Genomic DNA, 12,053 nt, shown 5'->3' on the forward strand with positions numbered 1-12,053 from the left:
TTTTTTTTCAAGATAAGCTACAGTGTAGAAATGGCAATGAACATCTTATGACCCGAGTTCCTCCAACGATACGACATATATATTAAAATACAATATAGACGAAAAGACGAAATTAAATACGGTTTATTGCGGTGATAACTATTTAGATAAATAAGTAGATTGCAAGATGACAAACAGATGAATGTTTGTCGAGGCACTTAACAGAGCTCAGGTGTTTAGCAATCTTATGGCCTGTGGGATAAAACTGTCCCAGAGTCTGGTAGTTGTTTGAATACTTGATTTTCTTTTTACCTTGGCGGATATTTAATGTATTGCTTTTATTTCACCTCAGGTAGCTTATGCTTGAAGTGGGAAATCACCATGCCTCTGAGAATAGAGGGACTAACTGGATCCTGTGTGAAGGTCCCCTGCACTTTCGACTTAGACTCGCAGTTTGATGTACACCTGGATGATTCCTGCAAAGCACTTTGGAGAAGAGGAAGCACAAGGCGAACAATTGTGTTTGATTCCGACCTCACTGGAGATCAGGCAAGCAGAAACATTCTGCAAGGAAAACTCACAGGGAACCTGCAGAACAATGAGTGCACCACCATCTTCTACAACATGCAACCGTCCCATTCTGACTACTACTTCAGGATTCAGTGTAACGACCTGAAGGCCACCTATCCAACAGGAGTCCGTATCACCACTCAAAGTTTGTATTGTGTCTTTTAATTTTTTCACTTTACACATCTTTTGTTTTACCTCTTATAATTTACTTATTTTACTCCTCAGATTCACTGGACCAACCTACCATAACTCCATCTACACTGGAGGTAGAAGAGGGGGCTCTGGTGACGTTGAGCTGCACGGCTGTAGCTCCGTGTCCCATCCTTCCCCCAGATCTGACTTGGACCCCCAGGATAGGTGACATTGAGGAGAAACATGAATCTGAATCCATGATCTCAGTTATGAACTTCACCTCTTATTACCTCCACAATGGACAGAATTTTTTCGTGCACCTCTCTCTACAAACCACAAGCTGGCAACACTGACCTTCGGTTGGAAAAGTTTATGACCCTCCATATTCTTTGTGAGTATGTTTCAGGCCTTTTCTTGTTGTTGAGTTGGATGTTGATTTAGTTCACATTTAATCATTCCATTCATTTGATATAATGTGATGTTATGAAATGTTCCTCTGGGGACTCTGCAGAGTACAGTATTTGGATCAAGTTGTGTTAACTAAAACTGCAGACTTGATTATTTAGTGGGAAAAAAGGGGACACTAAACCAAAGTCATTTATGTGCTGACTTGAGTTTATTCTTATTTATATTATTTAAAGGTCACCTATCATGCAAAAAGCACTTTCAGATGTCTTTAAAGGTCACCTATCATGCAATATTTAGGCAATAGCATAGGTCTCAGATATATACAAATGTATAAAAAACATGTCTGTGAAGTGTTTTGCTCAAAATACCAAACAGATCACCCATTCTAGCCTCATATCCCTCTATTTCACTTTCTGTTACTAAAGTGCTGATTCGGGGGAAAGAGCCTTAAAAAAAAAGAAAGAGGAGGCAGAGCTTATGCCTGCTAATGCGGGACCCGGCAGATACTGTCTAAAATAAATGCTGCGGTGATGAAACGCCAAAACCACATCAAGGATTATTTCTGAAACATTATAGAGCTCAAAGGCTTTCTCTCTTGCTGGTTTACCACAAGGTGAGTTCCTTTTGATTTCCTGCTTTTTCACACATGTGCTCTCTCCAGTACTGGTTAGCTCTGAGTGTTAGCGATGCTTGCTAATGTAAACAAGACCATATTACGTCCAAAACACGTCGGGCATTGATTCTAATCAGCGTACAGTTTGTAACATTACGTTCTTGGTGTGATTCTAGAAAAATCCCAGCATAAATACTTGTATGTCAAACACCAAGTATCTGTGTTTTAAGAATCAAACTGATTCACTTTTCCTTCATCGTGTTCTTCTCTGCGTAGCTCCTAAATGTGACTGCTCAGTCAAATTCAGAAATAGTTTCTGCTTGTTCAAAAACATCACACACAATGCCCACTGGCAACTAGTTTGGTAAAGCCTTTATACTTCACTTTGTTTTCACTTATATTTACTTCAACTTGACCGTTTAATTTATAACACTTTGACTTCTACTGTTTATGCACGTAAAGTATCACATTGTTGTTTCTTCCCTCTCTGCATTGCCTTTCATTTTGATTCTCTTCACTTCCTCTTTGTTTCAAATTGACAAAATGATCTGATGAAATAGTTGAGTACTTGAGTGTGGAAACAAAAGTCATATTTTATCTTTTTTGTTAATTGAATATGTAAATCAACAACTCACTTTTGAAAACACATTTATATTTTATTATACAATTCTGGTTTGGAACATTGTTCTGTGAATCCCTTAGGAAATGACTGATGAGACTTGCATTAAATCAGTGGTTCTCAAACTTTTTCTGTCAGGCCCCCCCTTTGGAGAAAATAAAAAGTCGGGCCCCCCCAACACAAATAGTCACGTAATGGGCCAAGTTAACATTTATTAAAATACATCAATATGAACGTGAGCATTCCTTTGCTAGAACAGTGATAATAAAACAATGCTCCATAAGTCTGTGTGGTCAAAAAAAAAAAACATAATACAATTGTGCAATCCCTTTGCTAGAACAATAAGTTACATCTCTCAACACCCACAATTATTTTTTTACTGTCATATAGTATTTCATACCTGTTTTTCATTTATTCTCTTATTTTTTTATAACTATAATGATCATGCCTTCACGCTTAGACTCTTATTAACCTGGCTCCAGTCTGAGGAATCAGTGTCATGGCGGGCCCTGGAAGAGAGTCTAGTGCATCCTTACACCCTTCAAGATCTCTTGTATTCGAACATTCCTATTGCGCAGTGTCGTTGCAGGTTCGGCCCCATTGTATCACAATTGCTGTCTGTCTGGAGGGCGGTAGAGAAACTATGTGGCTGCTCCTATGCATGGAATCCATGTTCCCCATTATTTAACAATGCCAGATTGTTGATTGGTGGCCATCCCATTCAGTTTCCTCAGTGGAAAGTGAGAGGGGTTCATATACTGGGGAACGTCTATGGAGATGAAGGTCTGCGTTCGTTTCGGGAGCTGTGTACAGAATTTGATTTACCTCGTTCCTCCTTTTTCTTTTATTTACAGTTGAGGTCGCCTTTAAGGGCTAGCGGTGTTCCATTGCAAAGTCCTCTATCACCACACCCGCTTCATAACATTCAACACTCCACTAGAGGTACAAGTGGCCTTGTTTCCAAACTTTACTGGTTCATTTCACAACACGCTTATAGACCTCTGGCGTTAGATGCGATATGGAGGGCCGATATCCCAGATCTGGATCCAGAGTTTGATTGGGATGAAGTCTGGTCCAATATACTAATAGCTTCTAGGAATCCTGACCACCAGCACATACATTATAATTTTACTCAGAGTTTACCTTACGCCTAGGAAGCTTTGTTTAATGAAAATAATTGCTGATCCAAATTGCACTCTATGTGGCGTAGAGGCTATTGGTACTTATTTACATATGTTCTGGGAATGTCCGCCAGTGGCCAGATTCTGGGAGATGGTTGCCTCTAACCTTTCGGCGATATTTGAGACTAACGTGCCTCATTCACCTGTCACACTTATCTTAAACGACCTGTCCAACCTGGGTTTAACCCTGACCAAAAGGCGAGCACTATTAGCCGGGCTTACAGCAGCAAAAAAATTGGTTGCGACTCGGTGGAAGCCTCCCCATTCCCTCTCACCTAAGGTCTGGGTTCTGTCATGGCCTGGCTCTTAGCCAGTGGCGTCGCCTGGCCTGGGCATCCGGGGCTTTAGCCCCGAATGTTTTTTCTGTAGCCCCGGACAATTCTCCCTCAATAATATAATACATTAACCGTGCTTTACGTGAACCTCATCATGACACAAGAGAGGACGGCAGCACTGTAATTTCCCGTGTTCAGTGAATGCAACAGAGGCATGACACCAGACCAATCAGAGAGTTGCATGGAAATAAACGTGTGCTTGTGTCATTCAAGCTCGGCTCTGTGTGTGTGTGTGGCAATAGCGCATTTAGTGTGATAGAGAGAGAGAGAGAGAGAGGGGGAGGGAGGGACCGGTGTCAGCATGGACCGTGTTGTTAGCATCTGGTTAGCTAGCTGCACTAACGGACATAAGGAGCTGTTTGTTCCACAAGAAGCTGGAGGAGAGTCCTCTCCTCTCAGACTGAGAGACTCAGGTGAGCTAAAGGACTCTCTTACCCCTTTCACACCAACGCAACTCCGGTTCAAGCTCCGTGCTAGAGCTTTTCAGGTTCAGAACCGGTACTTCGGTTTAGCTCCGGCTCTTTTCACACCGCTTTGAGCCCGACTGGTGCTGCCGCTGCTGCGTCATGACGTCACAGTTTACGTCGCTGATTTTCTCCCCAACGGAGCTCACCTCACAACAACAACGGGCCGGGGACTGCGTCGGGTCGATGATCGTGTTGCTTTTAATCATACGAAGCCAGATTAAATTAAATAACGACTTCTCCAACCTTATACTTTTCTCCAGAGTGCCGTGGTTCATTGTTTATTAATGTGTTTCAGCGGCATTTACCGACCGCTGCAGTGCTGGCTGCTCTTCTACGGGAGTGTATTCTCCCGTTAGCTCCGGGTTAGCTCACACGGCTCTAAAGTATTCACTGTCTGACTGTCACACAAGCAGCTGATACATATCCCCAGTTCCCCTTAAGTGAATGTGTGTCAGTCTGAATTGACGCTGTTTGGCATCACAACGCTGTTATGAAAGTTTCTCTGGTATAACATGGGTGATGTTAGCATAGCTAAGCTACCGAAGCTAAACTGACTACTTGCTAAGCCGTTTTCTACAGGCACTTTTTACCGGCGTATTTTTCATTATGATTCTACTTGTGATAGTCGGACATGACAACCTGTGCAGCCCATGTATTGATTCCATCCGATAGCTGCTATAATAACAAACAAAACGTCTGCCTGCTCTCCACAATGATCAATAACAGCGAACAGATGGTCAAAGTAAGGTACAAATAAACAGAATCACACGAAGCCTGGTTAGTGTTGCCTGACTTTATAAAGCGTGTTTTTTTTTTACAAGTGTGTGGTTGCGTTCTAGTCACTTTGCTCAGCACTACTGCTTGTTACAACTTTGATTTGCCGTACTCGTCTTAACTGTTAGCTCAGGTTAATCTCGCCCCCCTCCGACGTAAGCGTGACGTATGCGGTTCTTGCTTCTAGACGGACAACTTTTTGGTGCTCGAAACGAACCGGATTCCGGAGCTTAGAGGCTGCTCCGCTGCGGTGTGAACAGGAAAACCCGGTGCTTTTCAAGCTCCAGCTCCGAACCGGCCCTGAAACACCGTTGGTGTGAATGGGGTATAAGAGTGTTTAGATAGTTAACTTTAGTCTAAGTTATCTCAGTGGGTCTCAAACGGTTTGGTCACAAATTATTCAAAAGATTATTTCCGCGGCACACCTTCATATGATCATTATAGTTATTAATGAAAAGAGAATAAAGGAAAAACAGTTATGAAATACTATATGGCAGTAAAACAAGAATAGAGTTTAAAAGGGGAGTGATTAGTAAAATATCCATAAAGAAAAAGTACATCTGTTTACAGTTCTGCTTCATATGGGTGTTGAGAGAGGTATCCATAGATCTCTTCATTTTGCTCTCAAAGTGCACCAGATTGATGCATTTAACTTCAATATTTAAAAAAAAATCTTCCCGGGGGAGCATCCCCCCAGACCCCCCTAGAGGAGGTGAGGTCCGCCCCCCACTCATAAAAAATACCACTTTACCCCTGCCTATATGCCGTGAGCTGATTATCGAGCCTTCATTGTAACAGTCGCGGGTGTACTGTGTGTGTGCGTGTGGGGAGTGTTGCAGTAAAAAATGCCACTGTAGTGCCGCCGCCACTGTGGGCTAAGCCCCGAATGTTTTCAGGTCCAGGCGACGCCCCTGCTCTTAGCCATAACAAAAAGCGTGGGAAGGACCAGAATATGTAAAAAATGTGTTTATTTAGCAAAACGTAATGTGTCCGAAGACAAACAAAAAAGGCAAAGCACAAAAACATAGGCGACGTGGCTGCTCTCCGAGGTCCGGTCCTCTGCGGGGAGAGAGAGCTCAAGACTCTGCCTCCGGCCTCTTTATCCTCCGCCAGCCGCCAGGTGTCCTTAATCAAGGCGTCAGGTGTCCCCAATCAGGGCGTCACAAGCAGAGGAGAAACATTAAAGGGCCATGCACACCACAGGAGACAACAAGGCAGGGGTCGTCACACCCCCCCCCTTAAAGTCGGTGTCCCCAGGACCACCGGCACACCAATCCCAACCCTGACAAAACAAAAAACACCAGTAATGAACAACAAAAACACAAGACATAATGCACCCCACCTCCAACAAAACCACCAATTGCAACATACAATCCTCACACTGCCAAACGCTCCTCCAACACCCAGCCACATCTTTAGCAACTCAGGTAAACTACCTGAGAAGCACACTTTAAAAGGATGGGCAGAGCGAGAACGATTTATCGAACAGTATGACAGACAATACATTACCGTCACGGCCCATGTTTCCTCAGTTGTAGCAGTTAGTTTCACTGGGTTTACTGCACTGCACCGCAACGTGGCCAGTGTCGCCACACCTGTAACATTTCACCCTACTGCACTGTCTCTGGATGTGACCAAGCCCACCGCAGGAATAGCACTTCCGGTCGTTGGCATGCCCACAGTCACGAGCCATGTGTCCTTGGTCTCCACACCGATAGCAGGACATTTCCTTGCCTCTTCCTCGACCCCTGCTGCCGCCGCCACGACCACCATCAACGCTACCGCCACCACCATCAACGCTACCGCCACCACGACCACCATCAATGCCACCGCCGCCACGACCACTTTGACTAGTGGGACAATGCTTGGTCTTCTGGTTTCCAAACATATTTTTGTCCATAGCACGAGTGGTCACACAAGAGGACGTGACGTCTGCCAACACTGTAGAGCTCTCCTCAGACCCTGACTCAATCGGACCGCCAGTGACTAAAAACGCAGGGGGAACATCAGTCCAGACTCTGCTACCTGCCAAACCGTTGCCCAGGATGAAGTGTATCCCCTCGATTGGCAAAGCTGGACGTACACCAACAGCCACCTCACCCTTAACAAGATCACAGTCAATATACATCCTATGAACAGGAATAGGAAGAACTTTTAATCCCATTCCCCAACTCAGAACGGTGTCACCAGTGTCACTTTCATAAGACAAAGGCAAAACAGAGTCAACAATATAGGAATCAAAAGCCCCTGTGTCTCGCAAGATTTTGATTGGAACTCTGACATTACTACCTACCAATGACGCCAAGCCGTCTCGTATAAATGGAGCATAAGATGCCAAAACCTCAGATCCACATAAGTGGGATGTAAGCACATCGGCAACACAGCAGCTTTTCACCGGAGCAGCTAACGCAACAGGCCCAACAAAATATCTTCCTCCCTCAGATTTTGCTCTAAGCGCAGGACAATCTGCCTTCCAATGGCCTTTTTCACGACAATAGTGGCAAATATCATTATTATCCACCTCAGATTTGACCAAACCCAATTTCCTTGGCTCCATCCCAAATGAACCAACATCAACAGCCTTTCTACTTCCTTCAAAAACAGTTAGGGCCCCAGAGCGCCCTCCGAACCTGCTCTTATGAAGCAACACAAACTCATCAGCTACCACAGCAGCTTCAGCCGCAGAAGTGACCCTGTGTTCTGTTATGTAAGTAGCAATCTTGTCAGGAAGAATATTTTTGAACTGTTCCAAAGTCATGAGCTCACACAAATCGTCAAAAGTAGTGACGTCAAGAGCAGTTAACCAACGCTTAAAATGAACAGACAAATCCCTCGCCATCTCCACATATGTTTGATCTTGTTTTTGCTCAAAGGACCTAAAACGTTGTCGATAGGCCTCTGGCACCAGTTCATATGCTCTAAGCACCGCTGATTTTATTTTACTATAGCTAGAGCTATCTTCCAGACATAAAGAGGAATATGCAGACTGTGCTCTTCCTGTGAGAACACACTGAAGCATCAGAGCGCAGTCCGCATCAGGCCAATCTCTAGCCCTAGCTACACGTTCAAACAACAAAAAAAATGTGTCGGGATCACCTTCATTAAAGTGAGGCAGCAAGCGCAGGTTATTAACATCAAAGCGATGAGGAGACCTGGGCACCTGTTCACCCTGCCCCTCACCGGACAACGCGCCATCTCTGAGAATAGCCAGACGATGTCCCTCCCACTCTATCTTGGCTTTCTCAGATTCTTGTCGCATCCGCTCCACTGTGATTTCCTTTTCCCACTTTATTTTTTCGTGTTCCTGCTGCAACAACAACATTTCCCTCTGCTGCTCAAAAGAAAGTGCACTTGCCTGAAAACGAGGTTTTAACAAAACCCCCTCTTCCTTTGCAGCAAAAACTCCCGTCTCCCTTAACGCCGACACTATAGAGTATTTTATGTTGTCTTTCACCCTTCTATCCCCGACAATAGACACAGAGAAATGCTCAGCAATTAAGAGCAGCTGCTCTCTTGAAAAAGTGCTAAGCAACTCCTGAGACGGAGCTTCAACAAATGCCTCTACATCAGCCATATTAACTTCCAACAACCCCTCACCGGAACACAACACCGGACCTTTAAACCGAGAGATGAGAAGAAGAAAAAAAAACACGAAAACAAACCGGACAGATACCACCACGCTTATTATGCGTGATGCGTCCAAAGTGGAACAACACTAATGTTCTGATTGGAGTTTCCCCACTAACTCACCATCCCACTGACTAATCTCCTCCCTAGTCTTCATGCAGTTACTTGTGGTGGGTATTTATGCACCGGAGACCGCTGGCCCAGCAAAGCGACTAGCAAGCTAGCAACACTACTGTGACCACGGCCATGCTCCCAAGCCGAAGCTTCAACCACTTTCTCCGCAACACTACACACCCCGCTCAACAATCCCAAAGGAACCGCCGCTTAACCTGCCAGGGAAAACTCCGCTCCGCTCCACACTGCTCCACCTGCAACGCACCAACAAACCCCCACGAGAGAAAAAGGAGAAAAACAAAACAAAACAAACAGCTGACCACGGCTAAGAACAACTAGCAACCACTCTCCCGAAATATAATACTAAACAAATCAAAGCTTCACAAAGTAATCAAATCAGTCCCCAAACAACGATCTGAAATCTAATGTCCTTCCCACAACGAGCCGAAACAGAGAAACCGGCCGCACTGCAAACGCGCTCCCAACAAACTTTATACACGCGCACCAACTCCCAACACAAATCTTACCTATCCGTTGCTGTATCACAGATAACAAGAAGTGGACGAGCCCCCATCTGTCATGGCCTGGCTCTTAGCCATAACAAAAAGCGTGGGAAGGACCAGAATATGTAAAAAATGTGTTTATTTAGCAAAACGTAATGTGTCCGAAGACAAACAAAAAAGGCAAAGCACAAAAACATAGGCGACGTGGCTGCTCTCCGAGGTCCGGTCCTCTGCGGGGAGAGAGAGCTCGAGACTCTGCCTCCGGCCTCTTTATCCTCCGCCAGCCGCCAGGTGTCCTTAATCAAGGCGTCAGGTGTCCCCAATCAGGGCGTCACAAGCAGAGGAGAAACATTAAAGGGCCATGCACACCACAGGAGACAACAAGGCAGGGGTCGTCACAGTTCTAACTTATCTAGACATATCGTATCTAGAAATATCGACAGCCCGGGTACATGGGGCAAAGGAGTCAACAATAGAGATGTGGACTTCGCTCATTGTGAACCTCAAGGGCATATTAGGATAACTATCTAATGGGGATGGTGATCTGGATGGGTGGGTAGGGAGGGACGTCACGTCACTGGGTTTTGTTTGTTTCTTTAGTTTTGTGCTGTTTTTGTAATGTATTGCATTTTATGTTATTGATTGTACCATTTGTTTAATAAATAAAAAATGTGATAACAAAAAAAACAAACTATAATGATCATATAAACGTGTGCCTAGGAAATAATTGTTTACATTAATCGTGACCAAAATGTTTGAGACCCGGCCACTAGCTCGCTAGCACCAGAAGCTAACAACAACGATCTCCGGTACCGGTGCGCTCTCTCTCTCGCGCACGCACACAAAATGGCTCGTTCCACACACACACAGAGCCGAGCTTGAATGAAACACAGAGACCCAGAAGTACTTGTACTATACTGTATCATATTATTTTCGAATCAAAATCTTTTCAAATTATGATTTCTTTTTTTTCCAAACTATTTTTCCTCCTTGTCTCTCGCGCCCCCCCTGTCATGCCTCTGTCTGCGCCCCCCACTTTGAGAAACACTGCATTAATGTAATACAAAGAGATTCAAAACTCTATTGTGCTGAAGGCCAAACGCCGAACACATCTTTCAAAAGCCATCAACACGCGACACCAGTCTGACATGACTCAGTTGTTGGACTATTACCACTGACCCTTCCATGCTGGTGAAACCTTTATTTGTTTCTTTATCAATTTCTGAAACGTAGATCAGTACTGTATATATACAAAATGAAGTTGTATATTTAAACATCATGTATTTATTTCTTCTCTAGAAACAGAAAATATCGTTTTCTGACCATCATTGTTGGCTGTAAGGTAAGATCATTGTTTTAGAAAACTCAAATGATTGCAATTCATAAAATGTCAGGCTTAATTTGTTAGTTAATTCAGTCATTTTGTTACATATATATATATGCATATTGTTTTTTATTTGTAAGAATAATGTGCATACCTTTACAGAATTTCTATCAAAACAAATGCAAAACATTTTAAATAGTTATCATTAGTTAACATCTTCATGCTGGCTCCCTTATATTATCTTTGAAAGGACGACATTATTTCCTCTTTTTAGTGATGACACCAGTAACAGTAAGAGTACATTGCAATACAAGTTAAAGCAATAGTTTAAAAGTATTACTTTTATTTTTAACTAATACTTTTCAGTAGTATTCATTGTGGTTTTTAAATAAGCAGCACTGCTTCTCTACTGTGTGAAGCTTGATATTACTCAAACTGGGTTATTCTTTCAGCAACACATATCAAACGTCACATTTGATCAAATTTACTTTGTGAAGTATGAAGTGAAGTTAATATAATTCCCCCCTATAAAACATGTATTCTTCTTTACTAGGGCTATTCATATTGTAGTAGGTAACTAGTAAATACAAATGAATAGATTTTGTGTCTGTTGTGTGTGTGTGGTGCCTCTGTAGGAATATCAAGCTGACAGAAAAGCATGATGGGTGCTTTAAAGGTTTTCCTCCTTCTACTTCAAGGTAGGGTTTCCAACAATTTAATGCCTTTCGATGTCTTTGGATTACTCACAAAAAGTGCAAAATATGCTTTTTTGTTTAAAGTTAAGGTTTTGTGTGTGTGTGTGCTGTTTATTTGGACGGTATTGTTTTCTTTTAATTATGAAAGTTTACATTTCTGCTTAATTTTATTTTTTTTTTTCAAGATGAGCTACAGTGTAGAAATGGCAATGACAATCTTAAGACCCGAGCTCCTCCAACGATGCAACATATATTATAAAATACAATGTAAAAAATTGTGCAAAAAGTCTATATACATGTACATAGAATATGATATAAGAACATAATATGAAATTAAATAATGTCCATTAAGACGAAGTTAAATACGGTTTATTGCGGTTATAACTATTTAGATAAATAAGTAGATTGCAAGATGACAAAACAGATGAATGTTTATCGAGGCACTTAACAGAGCTCAGATGTTTAGTAGTCTTATGACCTGTGGGATAAAACCAACCCACTCTCTTCAGTCTGCGTACAAATGACACGACTTTACACATTGGAAATGCATGCAATAGATACGCAGAAGTCCGATTTTGCGTGCATATGTTACGCTAACCATTCCCATTGAGTTCTGAGGCCGAGTTTTGCGTGCATGATACGCCTCGTTTCGTGCCTGCACCAATTATTTTTGTCTGGTCGGGTCTTGGTAGACCGGAAGCTGTGTGGTTCA

At 43.0% G+C, this 12,053-nt stretch overlaps 1 protein-coding gene across 4 annotated transcripts in view; it reads left to right on the top strand.

The window, feature by feature from the left end:
- LOC117468590 (myelin-associated glycoprotein-like) overlaps positions 1-12,053 on the top strand; it is a 52,399-nt gene that overhangs the window by 17,140 nt on the left and 23,206 nt on the right. For 2 of the 4 annotated variants that reach the window (XM_034112807.1, XM_034112810.1), the window contains exon 3: positions 11,282-11,344. The exons of the other annotated variants lie outside the window; for them this stretch is intronic. In XM_034112807.1, coding sequence (XP_033968698.1) covers positions 11,305-11,344 — 40 coding nt within the window. In that variant the 5' untranslated portion in view covers positions 11,282-11,304. The remainder of the gene's footprint in view (positions 1-11,281; positions 11,345-12,053) is intronic. 4 annotated transcript variants of the gene reach the window in all.

Source organism: Trematomus bernacchii, unplaced genomic scaffold, assembly GCF_902827165.1.
Source record: "Trematomus bernacchii unplaced genomic scaffold, fTreBer1.1, whole genome shotgun sequence".
NCBI classification, from domain to species: Eukaryota; Metazoa; Chordata; class Actinopteri; order Perciformes; family Nototheniidae; genus Trematomus; species Trematomus bernacchii.